The sequence below is a fragment of the Lissotriton helveticus genome, chromosome 9 (genome assembly GCF_964261635.1).
Source record: "Lissotriton helveticus chromosome 9, aLisHel1.1, whole genome shotgun sequence".
Taxonomy (NCBI): Eukaryota; Metazoa; Chordata; class Amphibia; order Caudata; family Salamandridae; genus Lissotriton; species Lissotriton helveticus.
In genome coordinates, this window is record NC_136070.1 from 148,179,168 (window position 1) to 148,203,148 (window position 23,981).

General features: G+C 42.4%; 1 protein-coding gene across 1 annotated transcript in view; it reads left to right on the plus strand.

Moving 5' to 3' along the window:
* Positions 1-23,981, plus strand: part of DNAL1 (dynein axonemal light chain 1) — a 246,195-nt gene that overhangs the window by 61,606 nt on the left and 160,608 nt on the right. Inside the window, exon 2 of the mRNA XM_078659666.1 lies at positions 17,785-17,823. Within this exon, the coding sequence (XP_078515792.1) occupies positions 17,785-17,823 (39 nt within the window). The remainder of the gene's footprint in view (positions 1-17,784; positions 17,824-23,981) is intronic.

Genomic DNA, 23,981 nt, shown 5'->3' on the forward strand with positions numbered 1-23,981 from the left:
ACGCCGACTTTCGGCGCAGCATTGTAGGATGGCCACACCAGTGCGGCAACTTGCTGGACACCACCTCGGTGCCATCCGCATCTTGGCGCGTTGTGCTGCCTTCGGCCTATTCGCACATCGGTCCGCTACTGACGCCGCCTCATCTTGGGGGCAACGCACAGCATCACATTGCTTTCCAATGCAGTCAGATCCTCCAACAGCCCCCACTGACTGACGCGAACTCACAGGCCAACGGGGCGCCCCACGCCGACTTTCGGCGCAGCATTGTAGGATGGCCACACCAGTGCGGCAACTTGCTGGACACCACCTCGGTGCCATCCGGATCTTGGCGCGTTGTGCTGCCTTCGGCCTATTCGCACATCGCTCCGCTACTGACGCCGCCTCACGTGCCAACGGATTTTCTACGCTTTTTATACCCCCTATGCCGCATAACAGTTCATGTGACTTGTTTATAAAACTTTTCATTGGTTCATTTTACTTTTGGTTTCCTAATGATGGAAGGCTTGATCATATGACCTAAAAATACACTTTTCATTGGTTTAAAACATTTTTTTTCCCAAACGATGAAAGCCCCACCTTGTTTCTGGATGTTTCAGACTGAAGCTGGTGTCAGCATGAAAGCACCACCATCTCGTGGCTCCGTCGTGGTTATTCCGCAAGCAATCATGGCAGCCGCTCCCCACCGGAAGACTGCAGGAGTCGGTGGCCCCCATGACTTTTGTACAATCTTCAAGGCTCAGGGGACGCTTTCGAGAATGGGGTCCAAGACCTAGCAGACAAGCGTCCGAGTTCCAAGGTGTCCCAGGGCCATTTCAGTGGACCAGGCCCAAAAAGGAAAGAGCCTGCCGCCATTTTGAGAGTCCTGTGGCAGCCGCCTATCGCTGCACCGCAAGACTGGGCGCAACTCAGCTGAATGGCGGATTTTGGCACAGTGTACCAAAAGCGGGTGGAATGGCAACTGAAACGGTAAAGGGGCGCCCCACTACAGCAGACGAGCCTCCACCTGGGGAGGCCCGTTCACGCCGCCTCATACCCCCCCCCCCCCCCCCCCGGGCGCCCCACGCCGTTATTCGGAGCAGCATTGTAGGATACCAAAACCAGTGCGGCAACTTACTGGACATCACCTGGGTGCCATCCACATCTCAGCGCGTTCTGCTACCTTGGGACTATTCGCACAACAGACCGCTACTGACGAGGCCTCCCCCGCACCCCCCGGGACGCCCCACGGAATGGCAAATGAAACGGTAAAGGGGCGCCCCACTACAGCAGACGAGCCTCCACCTGGGGAGGCCCGTTCACGCCGCCTCACCCCCCCCCCCTCCCGGTGCGCCCCACGCCGTTATTCGGAGCAGCATTGTAGGATACCAAAACCAGTGCGGCAACTTACTGGACATCACCTGGGTGCCATCCACATCTCAGCGCGTTCTGCTGCCTTGGAACTATACGCACAACAGACCGCTACTGACGAGGCCTCCCCCCACACCCCCTGGGACGCCCCTCGCCGTTTTGTAGGATACCAAAAACCAGTGCGGCACCCAGGTAACATCACCTGGGTGCCGTCCAGAACTCAGCACGTTGTGCTGCCTTGGGACTATTCGCACAAAACACAGCTACTGCCCATTGTTGCTTTTTAAAAAAAAAAAATTTAAATGTATTTACTGTTTTTGTTGCGTTGTATATATTTATAAGTTATTAAAGTTTTATAATCCTACTACTTTGTTGGAGTGCTATATATTTTTAATGTGACACATAATTGTAAAAACTTTGATGTACAAAGAGGCATCCCTGGATTCTTCCGCTTCAGGCTCGGTCCCCTCCCCAATCACAATACAGGATGGTTTTCAGATAGTAGGAACGCGTGTGGTGTGACGGATCTCATCGGGTGGGGGCCTTGATCTACTGTAACTCCTTTGAAGAGGGGTGATTCTTTACAGCTGGGGCCATAAACTACATCTGCATGGCTAGGTGATAGCCTGGGACCGGCCTGGACAATCGGACACAGAGGAAGAGGAGTGTCAGAGGTTGCGGTAGTGAATAGGGCGAAAGGGAGGTGTCGGGCGGGCACAGGGTGTGATTCTCAAGGAAGAGCAGCGCAGATGGGGGGAGGTTTATTGCCCATGCATAAGACAGAGAGCGGGGGTGACCAGTGCCTGGGGGAGATGCTTGCGAGGGTGGGGAGCCATGCTAAGGATCGACAGCGTGCAGAGAGTGGGTCTGGTCAAGGCATCTAAAATGGCTGCCGTGCACGACAAAAGTGTGGCATTTGAAAAAAGGCAAGATGGCGCAGACAATGTTTATCAACACTTCCTGATTTCCTTCGAATCGAACGTTAACAGACGTTGGTGCATATTACCAAAGTTAAGCGATATTTATCGCTAACGATGCTTACCAACGAATTTTTTACCGCTAAGCATCGTCAGAAATTATCGAAGATAAACCTTGCTACACTACCGGTCCCCCTGGGCTTAAACGCCGAGATGGTAGGGACTGCATCCCGTGGAGATAGGCCGAGACGTCACTCAGCAAAAAAAAAAAAAAAAAAGTCTTTAAACATACAATAAGTTAAAAGTCTATCATTCTTTTTTCCTTGTAGTACGCTCCCCAGACCGCTTCCCGGTTCGCGAACTGGGCGCTCCCCACGAAAAAACACGTGTTTTTTTTGCCCTTTTAAAGCCTCCACATCAAACCTAGGGGGTCAGGGAGGATCTACTATGCCCCCTTATGGTCATTTCCCCCTTTTTTTTGGCCTCCTCTTGTCTCTTGATCCTACCGAGAGACAAGATGGCGGCCGCTCCGGACTGTTTGGAATGTTTACAGACACCGGAGAGCCAATCAGCTTCGCTTCGCAAAGCTCCGTAACGCGGAAAGTACGCGAACCGGATCGCTGCCCGGAGCGCTGTCACAGATATATATCTCTTTTTGAACGTTAATTTCTCAAAATCCACTGGAGCACATCTATTGAGACCTAGCAAAGGCACATCGGGATAACAGTCCCTACAATTTTGCCAAGTTTCATGTTAATCCATTCAGCCGTTCGGGTTAAAAGTGAGGCCAACCGCCCTATGGAAATTAACCTTGGAAAAACGCGTTTTGGGACCCCCCTTTTTTCTCGGCCCCCCCTTGACGAACCCCCCCCCAAATTTTCAGGGGCTGCTCAGAAACAAAATGTTCCATTTTCCTGAAAATTTCCGCCAATTCCGTCCACAAACGCCAAAGTTATTAGACATAGAATTTTCAAAAATCCCATAGAGAAAAAATCCTAACTATATATACCTACTGGCGACCGCCAGTAGGTAATATATATATATATATATATATATATATATATAATACAGTCCTGCACATATGCTGTCTTCAAAACACATACAAACAGAGAGTCAGTCATTCATGCATCTATGTGCTAAGTAACACCCCCACCAAACCATACAGACACTCATACTGATACTAAGAAAAACATCTAATAACCCATATACCTACACATGTAGCTACTCACCAACCCATGCAGCCACTTATACACGTCATATGACGCACAGTGTAAGCGCACCCGGAAGCACGCGTGCGCATACGATCGTGACGCGCCCTGGGGCGCGTACCGGGGAGCGTCCCGTTAGCGCTATTCTCGCGAACGAAAACAACATCGTGATGTATCGCGTAGACGCGTGATGCGTCATATGACGCACAGCGTAAGCGCACCCGGAAGCACGCGTGCTCATACGATCGCGGAACGTCTCGACGCGCTTACGCCGCGCGCCCCGGGGCGCGACTAAGGGCGCGCTCCGGGGCGCGTAGCGTAAGCGCGTTGGGTCATGTGACCAGAAAATAACACTTTCTATTGGTGCAGAACAGTTTTGGTTTCCAAATGAGTAAAGCCTGGGTCTTGTGATCTGAAAATCACACTTCTGATTGGTTCAGTACAGTTGTTTTTCCCAAATGATGAAAAACCCCACCTTTCTTCCTTATTCTGACTTTGTCCTTTGACTGAGGAAGACCTGTTTCATCTATAGACAATTCTTTTGTACTTTGAAATGGCTACTGTAGCAGCAACAGCTGGAGCATCTGCACCACCACCACCACCACCACCACCACCAAGAGGACCACCACAACAATACATTGGTGGTGAAGAAGAGGAAGAGGAGGAAGAAGAGGAGGAGGAGAGGAGAAGATGGCTGCCTGAACAAAATACCCCATACAAGCCAAAAGAACACATTGTATGGGAGTTTTTTTCACTCCCAGAGGGCAAGAAAAAAGTGCAGGCAGCCATCTTCTCCTCCTCCTCCTCCTCTTCTTCCTCCTCCTCCTCTTCTTCACCACCAATGTATTGTTGTGGTGGTCCTCTTGGTGATGGTGGTGGTGGTGGTGGTGGTGGTGGTGGGGCAGATGCTCCAGCTGTTGCTGCTACAGTAGCCATTTCAAAGTACAAAAGAATTGTCTCTATAGATGAAACAGGTCTTCCTCAGTCAAAGGACAAAGTCAGAATCCCCCCCAAGGTAACTTGCCTAATCTGTGGGGAACAACTCTCAAGGGGCAATCCAGACAAAAAATATTCATTTGGTAATAATACCATGATTCGACATATGACCCAGAGGCATCCTAACAACTATTCTCGTGCAGAGATCAGGGAACTGGCCAGTCAACTCCCCCAGTGTTCAAGGACCAGCTCCTAAAGAAAGCAACCCACTCCATCGGGACCAGATACAACGGAGACGATGCCTTGTATTCAGCCACGATTTGCAGATTTTAGAATCACATGTATTGCATGTGGCAAGCTCATCGCCTACGGTGAACAGAGCATGAAGCTCGTCGTCCTTGCTGGTGACAATCACAAATGCCCCAAAAAACAGTAATTTTTTCCGTTTTTTGTTTTTTGCTCCTGTTGAGCCATTTACAATTCCCTGTTTTTTGTTTCTCCCCATAAAAAATACAAAAAAAATATAAAACTGTTTTGAAAAGCCAAAAAAAGTACATGTTAAAAAAAAAATATATATATATAAAACAACAAAAAGAATAAAAAATCAGTTCTTTTTAGAACTACCTCCAATTTATAAAAAAATGCTAAATTTTTTAAAAACTCTGTAATTCTTTTTTCTCCAGGGTACGCTCCCCATTTTTTTTTTTTTTACCCGAGGGACCCTTTTATGGCCCCCACATCAAACCTAGGGGGTCAGGGGGGATCTACCCTACCCCCTTTTGATTATTTCCCCCTTTGTTTTTACCACCTCTTGTGTCTCGATCCTACCGAGACACAAGATGGCGGCCGCTCCGGACTGTTTCGAATGTTTACAGACACCCGAGAGCCAATCAGCTTTCCGTGCGCAAGTCGTGTGGCGCGCCCGGAGCGCTCCCCGGTGCGCATACCGGGGCGCGGCTATAGATATATACATTTTTTTTAACCTAAATTACTCAAAATCCTCTGGAGCACATATCTTGAGACATAGCAAAGGCACATCGGGCTACCAGTCCCTACAATTTTGACAAGTTTGGTGAAAATCCATTCAGCCGTTCGAGCTAAAAGTGCGACCGACCGCCCTATGGAAATTAACATGGGGAAAACACGTTTTGAGACACCCCTTTTATCTCGGCCCCCGCTTGACGAATCCCCCCTCAACTTTCAGGGAAGGACCGGAGCGCCGCGAAGCAAAGTTGCTGAACATTTCAGGCAGATTCCTCCACCGGCGCCAAAGTTATTCCAAATAGAATGTTACGATTTCCCTATGGAAATCAATCCTAACTATAACTACCTACTGGCGACCGCCAGTAGGTAATATATATATATATATATATATATATATATATATATATATATATATATATATATATATATATATATTACCTACTGGCGGTCGCCAGTAGGTATATATAGTTAGGATTTTTTCTCTATGGGATTTTTGAAAATTCTATGTCTAATAACTTTGGCGTTTGTGGACGGAATTGGCTGAAATTTTCAGGAAAATGGCACATTTTGTTTCTAAGCAGCCCTTGAAAATTTGGGGGGGGTTCGTCAAGGGGGGGCCGAGAAAAAAGGGGGGTCCCAAAACGTGTTTTTAACATTGAGTTTTCCATAGGGCGGTTGGCCTCACTTTTAGCTCGAAGGGCTGAATGGATTTGCACGAAACTTGGCAAAATTGTAGGGACTGGTAGCCCGATGTGCCTTTTTGTAGGTCTCAATATATGTGCTTCAGTGGATTTTGAGAAATTAACGTTCAAAAAAAGATATATATCTGTAACAGCGGACCGGGCAGCGCTCCAGTTCGCGTACTTTTCGCGCAACGGAGCTTTGTGAATCGAAGCTGATTGGTTCTCCGGCGTCTGTAAACATTCCAAACAGTCCGTAGCGGCCGCCATCTTGTCTCTCGGTAGGATCGAGAGACAAGAGGAGGCCAAAGCGAAGGGGCAAATGACCATAAGGGGGCATTGTAGATCCTCGCTGACCCCCTAGGTTTGATGTGGAGGTTTTAAAAGGGCCCCGCGGGGCAAAAAAAATAAATAATAATAATAATCGAACGGCTGAATGGATTTGCACGAAACTTGGCAAAATATTAGGGACTGGTAGCCCGATGTGCCTTTGCTAGGTCTCAATATATGTGCTCCAGTGGATTTTGAGAAATTAACGTTCAAAAAAAGATATATATCTGTAACAGCGCTCCGCTTCGCGTACTTTTCGCGTTACGGAGCTTTGCGAAGCTGATTGGTTCTCCGGCGTCTGTCAACATTCCAAACAGTCCGTAGCGGCCGCCATCTTGTCTCTCGGTAGGATTGAGAGACAAGAGGAGGCCAAAGCGAAGGGGGAAATGACCATAAGGGGGCATAGTAGATCCTTCCTGACCTCTTAGGTTTGATGTACCTTTTTGCCAAGTTTGGTGTAATTCCGTTCAGCCATTCAGGCTGTAGACGTATGTAAATGTCCTATGGAAAATTGCATGGGGAAAACACATTTGAAAGTGTTGAAATTTAGAACCAATTAAAATGTTACTTTGGTTTTGTATTTGTGTGTGATGAAAGTTAATTGGTTATGTATATATGTCAAATGAGAGGAAACCACAGCCATTTTGTGATACTACTGTCTGAGGTACATTTGTGAGGAATTTTTGGTGGTGAATTTCTGGTGTTTGATTTACACAGTACTAACACTTCTCCTACTTTTAAAAAGGTGAGTTGTTAATTTGTAAGGGGAACTATGTTGTACACTTGAAGATAATTTGAAAAATGTTTTCTGTTATTTATTTGCAGTCCTTCTGTTATACTAAATACTTGATAAAGTTAGTTTTATATTATGTATTACTAAAAACGATAAATGAAAGTGATTATTTTTTTCTGCAATTTACAGCAAGCAATTTCAAAATAAATGGCTCACAATGAAGAGACCGTGGCAATTTCTTTGTAAGGGGAACTATGTTGTACACTTGAAGATAATTTGAAAAATGTTTTCTGTTATTTATTTGCAGTCCTTCTGTTATACTAAATACTTGATAAAGTTAGTTTTATATTATGTATTACTAAAAACGATAAATGAAAGTGATTATTTTTTTCTGCAATTTACAGCAAGCAATTTCAAAATAAAATGGCTCACAATGAAGAGACCGTGGCAATTTCTTTTGAATTGTCCACTACATTGATTGAAATTGAGAGCACCAATAATGAAATATTGTCACAAGGAGGAGATGACTTGTATGATTCCATTAGATTGATTGAAATGGACAGCACCAATAAGGAAATATTGTCACAAGGAGATGACTTGAATGATTCCACTACATTGATTGAAATTGAGAGCACCAATAATGAAATATTGTCACAAGGAGGAGATGACTTGTATGATTCCATTAGATTGATTGAAATGGACAGCACCAATAATGAAATATTGTCACAAGGAGGAGATGACTTGAATGATTCCACTACATTGATTGAAATTGAGAGCACCAATAATGAAATATTGTCACGAGGAGATGACTTGAATGATTCCACTACATTGATTGAAATTGACAGCACCAATAATGAAATATTGTCACAAGGAGGAGATGACTTGAATGATTTTTTTGATCAATCTGTTGATGGCGAATTTATCGAATGTTTGGAGACCATAGAGTTACAAGAATCATCATTGCAGACTTTTCATGAGGAAATTGCTGATGAGGACATGTTACTAGTTCTTTCAAATTTAGAAAATTCTGAAGAATAAATTTATATTTAGAAATCAAAAATTGTTTGAGACATTATTCATTTTTATTTTTAATTTATGAGGTTGTAGCGAAGTGATTGTAGTATAAAATGAGACTTATAGTATAGAGTGCAACATTTTTATGTTACATGGTAAGTTTACTCATATTTACTTCCGTTCTGCCACTATATTATCTCCAATGTGTATTTGACATCTCTTCTTCATCTCCGGCCTCCTTTCTCTCACTGTGTGTCTCCGATGCATCTTATCGCTGCTATTTTGTGTAATTACAGAAGAGAGTAAAATAAAATAGTTCGGAACGTGAAAAGGGGGCAAAGTAGAGTAACCCTCACCCCCTAGGCCTTTTTAGGCGGTCCCAAAAGGATCAGTTTCTGCTTTCCTGAGAGATTATGGTATGAGTTCCATATACCACAATAATTTGCATTACAACATGCAAGATATCTATCTCCTATTACCAACTTTTGGAGATATTCGCGCTAAGCGCGAATATCTCCAAAAAGTAACACCTGCCCTGAGCAGTTCTTAGCCATGTTATCCAATGGGAGGTGGATAACATGGCTAAGAGCATTAGCTCGGTAATGCATGAATATCGCTGACTTTTTAGCGATATTCATGCATTGCGGCCGTTTATTATCGCATTTGCGATAAACCTTGATAATAGCAAGGTTTATCTTCGATAATTTCTGACGATGCTTAGCGGTAAAAAATTCGTTGGTAAGCATCGTTAGCGATAAATATCGCTTAACTTTGGTAATATGCACCAACGTCTGTTAACGTTCGATTCGAAGGAAATGAGGAAGTGTTGAAAAACATTGTCTGCGCCATCTTGCCTTTTTTGAAATGCCACACTTTTGTCGTGCACGGCAGCCATTTTAGATGCCTTGACCAGACCCACTCTCTGCACGCTGTCGATTCGTAGCATGGCTCCCCACCCTCGCAAGCATCTTCCCCAGGCACTGGTCACCCCCGCTCTCTGTCTTATGCATCGGCAATAAACCTCCCCCCATCTGCGCTGCTCTTCCCTGAAAATCACACTCTGTGCCCGCCCGACACCTCCCTTTCGCCCTATTCACTACCGCACCCTCTGACACTCCTCTTCCTCTGTGTCCGATTGTCCAGGCTATCACCTAGCCCTGCAGATGTAGTTTATGGCCCCAGCTGTAAAGAATCACCCCTCTTCAAAGGAGTTATAGTAGATCAAGGCCCACACCCGATGAGATCCGTCACACCACACGTGTTCCTACTATCTGAAAACCATCCTGTATTGTGATTGGGGAGGGGACAGAGCCTGAAGCGGAAGATTCCAGGAATGACTCTTTGTACATCAAAGTTTTTACAATTATGTGTCACATTAAAAATATATAGCACTCCAACAAAGTAGTAGGAATATAAAACTTTAATAACATATAAATATATACAACAAAACAAAAACAGTAAAAACATTTAAACAACGAAGAGACCGTGGCAATTTCTTTTGAATTCCTGATGAGGACATGTTACTAGTTCTTTCAAATTATGAAAATTCAGAAGATGTTGCCTGGGGGTGGGTCGTCAGTAGCAGTCTGTTGTGCGAATAGTTCCAAGGCAGCAGAACGCGCTGAAATCTAGATGGCACGAAAGTGATGTCTAGTAAGTTGCCGCCCAGCAAATAACGGCGTGGGGCGCCGCGGGGGTGAGTGAGTCCAGTAGGCACCACAGCTATTCTTACCGGCATTGCAGAATTACTGCTGGGGACAATGCCTGTGCTGTAGCAGGGTCACAGCAGAAACAAAAAGGATTCTGTTGAAGATGTTGTTGGTTTTCAATTTGAAAACAGTTCTGGTGTCAACTGCTATGCTAATGTAGTGGTTAATGTTTTGTTTTCTCTAGAAAATGTAAAAGAGGGGGAGGCAGTCCAAAGTTCCGTTAAAAGGGCAAAGGAAAGGATCGGTGGTTTGAACTATCAGTCAAAAAGGGGAGGGGGTGCAACAATTTTTCCTACCGGGTCACACTGTGCTTTCACCGGAACTGAGGTCTGCAGGATTCTAGTAATTCAAAGGGAGGCTGGCGCCAGCATGGGAGCGCCGACGTCCCGCGGATACAGTTTCGTCACTCCACGGGCGATCATGGCAGTCATTCCCCATCGGGGGTCGGAGACTCCCTCGGCTACTCTAGAATCTTCAAGGTCGTGGAGGACTACGGTGGTGGAGTCAACCAGTGACCGGGCCATTTCTTTATGCTGGGCCCGCTCTTGCCAGGTCGACCGCCATTTTGAGAGTTCGGTAGCTACTGGCGATCGCGGGGTCAAATGAGCGGACGGGCTCCACCCTGCCGGGCGAGACGTTGCAGCATGGCCACAGTGGAAGAACCCTTTTCCGGGCGCCTGGAGCGCTGAGGGTGCAGCTGGGAAGCCTCCACCTGGGGAGGCGGGAGAGGCCTGTTCGCACCGTCTCTCCCTCCCAGTGCACCCCACGGCGTCTCGCTTGAGATTTGTTATGGCCGGACCAGGCGATGAGGACGAGGGGGGGGGGTCGGAGGCATGTGCAAGACATCCCCCCCCCAGTGTTGTCGCAGCCATTATTCAAGAAAGAAGAAGTGTCCCGTCCGTCTTCGGGCCGGGCTTCCGGTAGATGTCGGCCGGACGCCCCTGGCTCTGGCCCCATGAACGGGTTTCTTGGTTTATCGGCTGCAGCCGGATCCCGTCGGCCTCGGCCCCCCGACCGTTGGTGGCCGGACCGGAAGAGCATGTGGCGGGACTACCTGCAACTCTCAAGGGCCACCGCGGCCGGACTGGGAGAGAGAGGGGAGGGTCGAGGAGACATTCCCCCCCCCTGCAACTGTTCAGCGTTGTAAAGGCAATCCCCTGGCCGGGTCCCGCTGGCCTCGGCCTCTCCTCCGGCTACACCCTACGTTAGGATCTCCTGGCCGAGGCGTGGCAGCAGGACCCGCCTTATATGGGCTGCTCCCGGCTGGGCGTAGCCGCAACCCTGCCCCACCTTGGAAGTTTCCAGAGTGGGGGCGGATGTTCTACTGACTTGCATTTTCCCTAGTCTATCGATTTTTTTGGCGTGGCAGGCGGTGGGACAGCGAGGGGTGATTTGGTTTCTCTTACTGTTTTTCTGGTCTCTCACCACTGGCATATTTTAACGTTTTCTTGTTTCTAGGACATTAATAGGTTTTATCATTACGTTATGTTATCGTTTCTTTGTTCGTTGTTTAATAAAAGTTCATGTTCATCAGTGGCCTACTGATTTTCGTTTTCCTATTCTTTTCTTTCCAGGTTGTTTCATGCTAAAGTTTCTGTTAACAGGATACAGTGATCACTTCGTTATTATTGCATATGTCCTTTTCACTAGGGGTGCTCTCTGGTCGGGCCAGATGACGTATCTCTAGTAAATGGTCCGGGTGAAACAGGTGCATCAATCAGTGGGGAGTAGATAGGCATGACAGATTACAACGGGGGAGAAAGGTCCGCATTACGTACCCTTTCACTATTTGCAAAGATTTTCCTACGTATATTTGCAAACAGGGAATACCTCCAAAAAGAACCAATTCCCAAACAGTCAATGTTTGGGGAAACAATCAATCAATGAGGAACGAAATAGGCACGACGTGTTAAAGGTTTGCGTTACCTACCCTTCACTATCTGCAAAGGGAGAGAGAATATTCCTATTCTTCCTCGTTTGCAGGCAGAGAAGATTCTTAAGAGAATCAACTTCGAACAATTCAATGCTCGATTCAAACAATCAACAAGGGGTACTGTGAACACAAATGAACGCCGCTTATGTACATACACATTGGTATTATCAACAGGTTGTTCCTAATGTTTCTATTTTAGGGAGGTCAAAAAGAGATCCCATTAGTGGCCTACTGATTTTGCTCGATTCCTTTTGTTTTTTTACACAATTTTTCGCTATCTGCAAAGACTAAACAGAGTATTGCGACTCTGTGCTTGTTTGTAAATAGAGAATGAACCAAAGAGAACAATCAATCAAATGGAGAGAGAAGCAGGCACGACGGATTACAACGGGGGCAACGGGGGCAAAGGCCTGCGTTAACTACCCTTCACTATCTGCAAAGAGAGAGTACTCCTAATAGAAATGAGGGGTGGGGGGCAGCATTCAAAGCAGATCAGTGTGCATAAACACGAAAATGTTTTTACTTACCACGTACTTGACATTCGACAGCTTATGATATTTGCTATTAAAAAACCATTGAAATTCACTGAAAAAACCATAGGTTATAGACCATATATAGTTAGGAATTAGCATTTAAAAAACCTTATTTTACTCACACAAAACCATTGAAATTCCATATATAGTTAGTTGCACTAACTATATATCGCGCACCCGCAATCCACTGCTGATCATGTCACATATTACATCATTCATGACATGGTCAGTGACATCACTGATGACATCACTGATGACATCTCAAATGACATCACTGATGACATCACTGATGACATCTCATTTGACATCATTCTTGTGCTAATACGATAAACCTCTTCAGACTCTAATATAACCTTAGATACACTCAGTGTATACAGACACTCACACACTGCCACTCATCCATGGAGTTACTCACACACCCAGTCAGTCATGCAAAGAAACAATCTCACCTCCATTTCTTCAACTATACAGTTAAACACACCTTACTTATTGAAACATATACTAACACATATTTACTCTCTTATACAATCCCTGATACAAGTTCACAATGATCGATACAACCACTCACTCATTCAGTGGCTCTCATGCACAGTTATTTATATATGCCAACTCTCACATGTACTGTGTTTAACATATGTACTTACTATGACATGTAGCATTGAGATATCCATTCACTCATCAATACACTCATGCACACAGTCAACTGCCCATGTAGCTGTTTCCACATGCAGTCTTGAACTCATACACCTAGTGAATAAACTGCTCACACATCTATGCATAGAGTCACACACCTTCCAGCCACCCCCACACAAACTCAATCTCCCATAGAAATACTTGGGCAACCAATTAATAACACATATAGCCTCTCGTATAGCTAATGATCAACACATGCAGCAGTTTACATCACAACAGACATAATGATGCACAAATTAAGACAGTTTAGTCACTAACCCATGCATTCAGTGAGACACATTTAATCACTCACTCATACAGTCAGTCACGCACCTACTAAATCCTTCATCCAGACACTTATACATCCACTCATTCTTCAATATGTAAGACATATTTTAACTTTACAGAAACATACAGTCACTGGATGTTGTCATCAGTGATGTCATCAGTGATGTCACTGACCATGTCATGAATGATGTAATATGTGACATGATCAGCAGTGGATTGCGGGTGCGCGATATATAGTTAGTGCAACTAACTATATATGGAATTTCAATGGTTTTGTGTGAGTAAAATAAGGTTTTTTAAATGCTAATTCCTAACTATATATGGTCTATAACCTATGTTTTTTTCAGTGAATATATATATATATGTATATATATATACACATATATACATATTTATTAACCTTGAAGTTGAAAGGTTGAATTCGTGTATAACAAATGTGGTTTATCAAATTTGTTTAAATTGTGCTATTAGGTCTTTTTTCCCCTAAAACATTCATCAAAATATATTGCTGCAACTGAAGTGGTCAGATTTCTTTGAATACTGGAGATATAATCACATATATGCAGTTGAATACATTGTTACATTCCTGACCAAGCAAACATAAATCACAGAAGGCTAACCAGCAAAATGTTGTCCTAAGTCTGGCAACGCCTAACATTTGTAGAGCTACATAGGAATTGTCCAGTCAATCACTTATGTAACATTTACAGAGATCACTTAATTATTGCAGAAATACTTGTTATAGTGCACTATGTATTTCACGACATACATCATCCACATGAGCACTAGAATGGGAAACCATAAAAAGTATTTTTCTTTATTTATGGCAAAATAAAATATCCATTGGCTGAGGTAGATCTTTATGGCCTGGACTGAAATATTGTGGAAAATAGGGAGCTAGTATAGAAATAGCAATATTTTTTTACGGATGCATTGAAAAAAAGCCTATCATCTAAATACGCCAGTGGGAAAGGTTGTCCTATATTGTATGTTGATTTACTTGCGTTTCCTAAGTGTTGTGCTTTTGGGAAGCCCACTATTGCAAAGCATGTGGCTGATTTTAGAAGGAAGTAAAATTTTGATGCTGCATTGCGTTCTCTTGTCCTTTTGGGGCAGAAATTAATCGTACAGCTTGAAGGAAACCTATCAAAACCATACCTTTGCAATATGAGCAATCTATCCGAGTGGCATGCCTCCTTTTTTCTATGACCGAGGGTGGAAGAGAAGGGTTGCTCTGCAAGAAATAAGAGGGCAAGAATGAAACAGGTAATGAAAGGACAAGGAACGGTTCCAGTCATTTTAATTTCTTGGCCCAAAGTCCAGCCCTTCGGTTTGTTGCTGAGACGGGAGTAGGTAGCCCGAGGAAGCCCACATGATCGCTAATTCCCTTTACCCGCAACATTCCCAGTCTATTTACAACCAGATACCAAGTGTGACATAAATGAGATCTTAAATAAACCATCCTCTGTGAGAGTTTACATTTTTATTGGCATCTCTACAGAATTATAGCGGGAAATGTATTTACACATCAAGCACAACAATGGTAATTGGTTGTCAAACAAAAGGGTGGAGGGTGAAAGTAGGCAATATAAGGGACACAGTGTTTTAGAAAGGAGCATTGAGTCAGGACTGCATAGAGTGTAAAGAGTTAAGGTTGAGGAGTATGATTTACACTTTGTAAATGAAGTTGGGTGGGGGTAAATAATAATAATGGCTCTGCAATTATCATTGTTTTTTATGGGGTTTTAGTTTTATTCTATGTCTTCTTTTCTATGGTAGGGTGTTGCAATAACTGTGAGTGGATATAGGTGGTGCTGGAGTTAAGCTCGGAGCTGAAGTACAATAAAAATTGTTATGCGCCCTTTTTGGCTGAAGTTATTTTAGGAGTACCGTTTGTGAATAGGAAGAGGCTTATTCTTGTGCGTGGGTGCATGTCTGCCCTAAACTCCTCACTAGCCCTCCCATAACTCCTCCTTAACCCTCCCAAAGCCTCCCCCCTTTAGGCATAAACAGTTCCCATTTTCCAGCCAGTGTGCCCATCCCTCGCACAATTACTACTTAAACTTCTACCTACGTGGGCGAAGGTAGGTGATGCGGAGATCGCTGAACTGAGGTTTGTGAATAGCATTTTATAGTACATTGGAAGTACTGTTGTTGTAGTACTGCTAAACCTATTACAACATACAGTTTGTGAAGAGGCCCCTTTGTGAGTAGCAAGGTACATTCCACTATTGGTTTTGCTTCAGAGGTTGTGGATATTTCCATTTGGCTGTGATCCTTTGTATAGCAATGGCTATTACATGTTATAGTAGTTTGTTTGATTAATTTATTGAAGGGTTGCTTGCAATGTTCAAAGTAGCAAACTGGTTAGTGAGTTTTTTTTCTTTCAGGGAAGATGATTTTCACTATATTTCTTCCAAAAGCAGAGCAATATAGGGCAATAGAGAATCACATGCTCAAGGTTTATCATGTTTACCCCTTGTTTCTTTCTCTTCCGGCATTCCATAAGCATGTATGTTATTTCTCCTGTTTTCTTGAGCTTTCTGAAGTTGTCACGCCTGGTATTCCAGGTCTTGGACACTATGGGGCCGATTACGATGCGTAGTAAATGGCTCAGACGGCATCGTAATCAGCTGTTCAAATTAATTTCCGACCGACCCATTTAGATGGAGTCGGTCGGAAAGGAATCTGAACTGGATTTCCGAATGGCTTCCAACGGGCTCGGTAAGCCTCCAGTAATCCCAAGGGTGTTTCTCTCCGCCCGAGGGATTACAATGTCGATACTGACAGCCTTTCTGTGCTGGCCTTTCCAACACAGAAAGGCTGTTGAAACTGTACTTCGGGGGGGCCCCAGCAGTACGTACCCCCATGGGTGCAAGGCCCCATGCGTGCAGGCCTGAGAAGCCTGCCACGGGTGCAAGGATGAACTGCACCTCTTCTCTTTACAATGAGAGAATGCATTCCGGTTGGAATGCATGCTCCCCTTGTAAAGAATAGGAGTGCGACCAAATAGAGTTCGGTCGCATCCTAATTGATGGGTTGGGACCGCCAACAGGAGGTCGGTCGGTCGGTCTCAGTACCCAATCGATGTCGGAAGGACTCGGGCCGCCCGACATCGAAATCAGGCTCTAAGTGGGAATCTCTCTACCCTATTTTTTCCCCCAATGTTGTGTAGTTTTTCCTAAATGGTGTATGATTTTGAGGATGTAAACTCCTTGTATAGTTCTAGGGATATTACTTTTGATAGGATGTCGGATAGTGTTGACTCTTCAGTTTATTTCATCAGTGAGAAATGGTAATTATTTGGCTCTGCTTCATAAGCATTGAGTCCAGAGGCCAAATCTTATCTGTGGCTTTAACTTGTAGCGCAATACTTTATCATCATCGTTTGTGTCGATTTTTGGGTCTTCAAGCTGTATTATGTCTGATCATGATGTAAATGCTAATCTTTAAAAACGTATTTCTGTAGTGTTTTCTTTAATAAAACACACAAGATGATGGACGGAATGTTGCACAATCGCAAAACATTCACCCGCAGTCACAGATCTGGGTTTAATCCATCGTTATTTTGCTCACCAAGCCACCCCAGTTCAGACATGGTCATATGCAAATCAGTCTTGACCTTGTGCCTCATGGGAACAGTCCAGCCTGAATTGCCAAGCCATGTCTTCCCTGGACCGGAATCAAGCATCCTAGACCGGTTTCTGGCTATCAGCCGTCTTCAGCCAGGATAGCTTGACTCCAGTGGCGTAATGAGCAAGGGACCCACATCTGGGCATACCCTTCCCACATAGGGTGAACAGCAAAACACACAATGTGTCACTTCATCAAAGTGACATTCACTTACTACATGAACGAGTAGCTTTGCTGAGAATTGTGTAGTTGAATCACAATTTAACTTGTTGATGCCTTGGAAATTCATTCATTCAGTAACCTACATTTCTCCAGGTACGGTCAAACAAATCCGAGAAACAAGAAATTATATATCAGAATGGCAAGCCATTGACAATAGTTTTGACTTGAGACTGCACTTTAGGTCACCTTAATGATTACTTATGGGACATATATAAATTACTAATTCAGATTACTTGAGTAGTACTGGAATTACACACACCATGCTGTTGCTACAAGGCCTGAAATATTAAAATCGCTGCCCTTTCCAAGGCGTCCCTTTGATTTTTGTACTGGGTGTTAAAGCTGTAAGCACCTGTGAGTTTCATTGAGACCCCTTCAAATGTCCAAAATTTTCTTGGTACTTGAGTTTGAAGTGAGCAGAACATGTTCTGTGGGAGTCCTCTGTAAACGTGTATTTGTTAGTGAGTGGCCAAATTAGTAAGCGTTAAGACCCGCATTTGGCTGGCCAAGTCCAAAAGGAGCCCTACAAATTTAGCAAATAATAATTCCGTCTGAAATAGCATGTGAACCTAAAAATATAGTAAAAGATTGCACATTGTTACAATAAAAACCTATTGAGATTTAACTCGAATTTTCATTTTTTAGGCAAAACCAACAACCATTAAGGAAGCTCTGGCCAAATGGGTGAGTACCTGATAGGCAGCTATAACTTTGTTATTGACATTTGATTACTAATCCGTGTTACAATAGTATTACCAATAGTCACTATAATAATAATTGAAAGTGATATTAAACCGCGTCCTTGAAAGTCTGGGTGTACAATGTTTATTTGTGCAATTTTTAGTTTCGTGTATAATGTCAAAGTCAGTTTTTAATACAGTACAGCATCATTATTCCCTCTTGTCAATAAAAATGTATCCCTTTGGTAATTGGTTCAAAGCACTTCAAAGATGCATCTACTTATACATAATAATAATAACTGGCTACATATTTGACGTTTTAACACCGAAGTCCTAAAACACAGTGATTGTGGTTACTCTTACCAAACTCAAAGATTCTCATCTGATTTTCTTTTTTTTGTTCAATAAATTGTATTAGATTTGCAAAGAGGTATATACAAAGATAAATATAATAATAAAGTGATACACTTAATGAAAAAGGGAATACAAAATATCAACTAAAAAATAGAAGTATGGCTGATACATCAAGCAAGAATTTCATATACGAAAAGGCAAAAAACTATCAAGAAACCAGAATAAAAGTCAGCGGTATCACTTTTAGTAGGTATAATGAATTAGGGGGAGAAAAAAGGAGAAAGGAAGAGAAAAAGAAATGGAAGAGGGAGAACAAGTAGGAAAAAAGGAGAGAAAGAAAGGAAAATAGAAAGATAGAAAGAAAGAAAGTAAGAAGGATCTCCATTGGCACCACAAAAAGAAGAGAAAAACAATAAACATACTTCACGAAGGCGATACAAACGGATATTGGTCCACCAACCCTACTGAAGCCATCTCCATATATTCATCAAGAGCTCTCCAAACCTTATTAGAGATATAAGGGGAGAGACGAGCCTCATCAACTGAGGTATGAGCACCACGTAAAAAGGACACCCAAGCCCACCAAGTATGATACGAAACGGAGTTAAAAGATTTCCATTCCATAAGAATAACCTTAACCGCTATGGACAAAAGTAGGTCTAGTAATTGTAAGTCTAAGGAATCTAATGGCAATGGAATAGGTGAGGCCCATGGGCCCAACAAAATCATCATAAAGGAAAGCTTAAATTTAAGTTTAAATATTAACATAAGATGTTTATGGACCAAATCCCAAAAAGGCTGAAGTAAAGTACATCCGAAGAACATATGAGGATAAGTGCCTGCAGCCAAACCACAACTCCAACATTGATCATCATCTTTAAGACCAAGAGAAAATAGATGTGCTGGAGTCCAATGTAGAAGATTAATAGAATTTTTTTTAGATTGAGTTAAAGAAGGAGCAATTTTATTACGAAGAGAAAGTCTCCCAATCAACTGCCAAGTATCTGAAGAAATATGTGCAATAAGGTCATGATCAAAATGGTGCGACCATTTCTGTTGAGTAACAGTAATTGAGGTAGCAGAAGTGGAAGACAAAAATTTATAGATTCTAGAGGCTGCATGACCAGATCTGAGCCACAATTGTAAAAGATCTACGGTAGAAGAAACTGGCTCAAAACGACGTTTAGAAAGAGCCACTTTTATTTTTTAAAAAGTATAAAAATCTAAATTGGAGAGACAAAATTGTCGTTGTAGAGATGAAAAAGGTAAGGGGTCATTATTTGAATCATAAAGGTGATGAACCAATGTAACGCCTTTATTAGCCCAATAATTCATTAAGCTAGGATCAACAGAAAGTTTGAGTTTAGGGTTGCGCCATAGAGAAGACCACCTAGATTGATGAAGTGGCGTAGAAGCTTTCCTGTCGATGACTTTCACCGCTGCAATGGTGTCTAAAATAATGGAACGAGAGAACGGAATAGACAAAGTGGATGTGGTTAGAAAAGTGGATAAAGGTAAGGGAAAAGAAAGTTCCTGTTCAATGAATATCCACGATGGAGTATGGGGAGTATCCGAGGCGAACCATAGGGCACCTTGAGATGCTAAAAAAGACACCTGGTATTTCTCCCAATCTGGGAAATTGCAGCCACCCATATCATAAGGTTTCCTCAAAGACCCATAAGCAATTCTAGCCCTTTTCCCGCTCCAAAGGAACTTAGAAGTAAGAGAATCTATTTCATGAAAAAAAGAAGAAGATAATCTAACAGGAAGCATAGAAGAAACAAAATTAATAATGGGCGTTATCATCATCTTTAAAGATTGAAGGCGTCCCCATCAGGGGATGTATTTAGGAGACCATACATCTAGGAGTTGACGAACTTTGAGTAAGATTTGAGTCTCATTATAGGCTACAGTGTCATAGATAGTGCTGCGAAAACAGATCCCTAAATATTTGATCTGCTTTGATTGCCATTTGAAACCAGCATTACCCATATGAGCTGGAAAGCAATAGGCATTAAGCGGGAACATTTCAGTTTTATCTTTATTGAGGGAATAGCCAGAGACACTGGAAAAAAGTTTAATAGTTTCTGAAACAGCCGGTATGGCAGAAGCGATATCATCAGAGAAAATGAGGACATCATCTGCATAAGCCGTAGTCTTAATGCAGTGTGAACCAAAAGTAAAACCCTTAATGTCTTGATGACGATTAATTAACTTCAAAAGGGGATCAATAGATAGCAAAAATAATAGAGGAGATAAAGGGCACCCTTGTCGAGTACCTTGACAAAGATCAAAAAACGAGGACGTAGCACCATTAACTCTGATATTCGCTCTTGGGCGCACATACAAAGACATAATCATATTAACAAAAGAATCACCCAGGTTATGAGCACTCAGTACAGCATGTAAAAAGGCCAGGAAACCTTATCAAAAGCCTTTTCGGCATCAAGGGCCAAAGCAGCCGCCGGAAGAATAGACAATTTTGCTTTACCAATAATGTGGCAAAAGGTACGAATGTTATCTCTAGCCAAACGTCCCTTGACAAAGCCTGTCTGAGAGGGATGAATAAGAAGTGGTATAAATGACTCCAAACGTTTGGCCAGGATTTTTGCAAAAATCTTTGCTTCCATGTTGAGGAGGGATATGGGGCGAAAATGTTTAGGATCTGAATGGTCCTTGCCCTCCTTTGGTATCACAACTATAGTAGCATCCGCAGCAGAACCCGAGACCGCACCCGATGTTATAAAAGTATCAAACACAAGTTTAAGATGAGGGACAACAGAATCAAGAAAAGTTTTGTAGAACATGATGGGGAAACCATCAGGTCCTGGAGCTTTACTTGAGCGTGTGGATTTAATTGCCTGAATAATCTCCTCAGAGGTGATCGGGCCTCCCAACTTAACACCGTCAGCCTCCGAAACCTTCTGAATAGGAAGTGTCTTTAAAAACTGTTGGCATTGTTCAAAAGAAGCCGGATTAACCGGAGTGTATAATTTACTATGAAAATCAAGGAAAACCTCGAATATTTCCTTAGTTTGAAATTTCTTGACACCAGAACTATCAGTGATAGAGGATACCTGAAACGATTTAGGAGCAGAATTTTGACATTTTAAGGTCGCCGCCAATATCTTACCTGCACGGTTCTTCAGTAGTAAGCGTTTGGATTTCTGAGCATGAACTCCAATGTGCGCACGGGTAGGGACAATAGTGTTATAGGAATACTTCAAATTTTTAATAGATTGTAATAATTGAGAGTCCTTAGAATTACGATAGAGCGACTCTAGTCGCTTAATTTCATCAGCTAAATCTGTAAGCTGTTTCTTAATATCAGCATTTTTTTTAGCCATACACTTAATAATCTGGCCTCTCAGCGTACATTTGAAAGCATCCCACAAGACTATTGGAGAGCCAACCGAGCCCTCATTATCAGAGAAATAATGATCAATCTCCTCATTCAATGCTGCAACCTGAGTTTGGTCATGCAGAATCTCTGTGTTTAACCTCCAAGTACGAGGCTCTTTTTTTATCAAAGATATTGAGAAGAGAAAAGGATATTGCAGCGTGGTCAGAAACAAGGATAGGATGAATGTAAGGGAAGGACGAAGCTTGTAAAAGGGCTGAATGAACCAAAAGATAATCAATACGAGAAAAACTGGAATGAGGCGAAGAAAAAAAAGAAAAATCACTGCCAGTAGGATTATGTATACGCCACAGATCTTGAAGATTTGCAGAAGTACACATATTACGCATCTGTGCATGAGCTCTAGGAGGACGAAATTTAAAATCAGATTGCCTATCCAAAATGGGGTCCATAGGAAGATTAAAATCCCCGCCCACAATTAAATTACCATTATGATGGACCTCAGACAATTTTTTGGTGATCGACCGCCAAAACGATGGATCATCAATATTTGGAGCATAAATATTCATAACATAAAGATCTAGAGAACCATTGGTAAGGCGGGATAACAACCATCGACCTTCCGAGTCATGTTCTGCAGACACTATCGACAAACCTGAGTTTTTAGAAATCAACGTTATCACACCATTCTTTTTACCAGAAGCATCAGAACATACCACATCAAGAACCCACTCTTTCCTCAATAATAAGGCTTCCTTATAAGAAACTTTTGTTTCTCGTAATAACACTAAATCTGTAGACAGATGTTTGCAGTAGTCTAAAATCTTAGCCCTTTTGACCAGGTGATTCAACTCGCGAACATTAAGGGACAATACATTTAATCCAGGCATAATAATAGAAGGGCAAAAAAAACACTAGACACTGATATTAGAGAAAAGAAATCAAAAACAGAAACAACAGAGCTCAAAGCAACGCAGACCCAGCAACATAAAACACTCCACCATACTAGGTACCAACAAGAGATCCGGGAAAAGAAAAAGGAAAAGAGAGGATAGAAAAGAGAAAAGAGAAAAAATAAAAAGAAGAGTGAAAAGAAACCCACCAGGGGAGGTCTGAAAAAGACCAATTCCATACCAGGGGGGAACATGGAGAGGGGAGCAGAAGGCCAGCCAGGAGAAAAAAATAAAAAAGCTGAATAACCCACACCCACAGGCAAGGCAGAAAAACTCATATGAGAGAATTGAAAACCGAGAACATAGTTATGCCAAAAGACATAACGCCCAGGCTTAGGATAAGGACATGAAAAAGCAGTAGTTGATTGTATAGATCAATATTTGAAATTAGAAAGGACGAGAAAGTAATAATACAAAGAAGATCAAGTACTAAAAAATAATAACTAGAATTTCATCAAATCGACCATAAACAGCAAGGAGAGAAGAAATCATGTTTCCCAACTATACATCTTAATCAAGAAGAGCTTAAATAAGAACAAATATTACAATAGAATAGTAATAAATGTAATTTCATCAATTTAACCCTAAAAGTTCAAAGAAGTATTAAAACCATCTTCATAAAAATGGAAATTCACAACAAAGATACAAAAACAGTAGAGTTTTTATAGGATGGATTTTTAAGCAGGAGATAAAGCAAGAGGAAGTATAAATTCAAAGCATAAACAAAAACACAGACCGCATAATGTAAAAACAATCGAGATAGTGTCTGAGGACAAGATGGACAAACGACAGAACGGAAAGGGAAAAAGGGAATGGAAGTAAGGATGAGAACCTGATCTCCAGAGGAATCCAACAAATAATTTGCAACCGAAGAAGAAGAGTCAGGAGCATAAAACTAGCAGTTAATGAAAAAAGAATAAAAACCAGTACTCCATACGTTGGCGGGAAAAAGTTGTTAAGGGATAATCATGAATACAATATAGAAACACATTATATGAACTTGTACTATTAAAAAAGGGGAAAAAAACAAAACAAATTTGATCATTATGGAAGATAACATCAAAGGTAAAAAACCACAGCAAAAGTCATAGGTACAAATCATTGCATAACCCTTAAAACTCGTTAACTCATTTTCACAAGCCTAACCCGATTAACACAGTAACAATACATAAGAAGTTCATTATAACAACATAGTAAATCAGAACATCCAACGAGGAAAAAACACTACATGTAGAGCTATAACCGCCAAATAAAAGACAAAAGCAGGAGTCAGATAGAATATACACAAGATAAAAATGAGAGAGAAGATCAACAATGTAAAACACATAATACATGGCAATTAGACACCCCATCTCATAACATAGATAGAAGAACCATAAGGACCATAGTGTTGGCAAATCAACAAATCTGACAAAACAGAGAAGTTACAAACCAATAAAATGCAAGGGAGTTACGAAACCTAGAAGGAACAAGAGAAGGTGAAGAAAGGGGCAA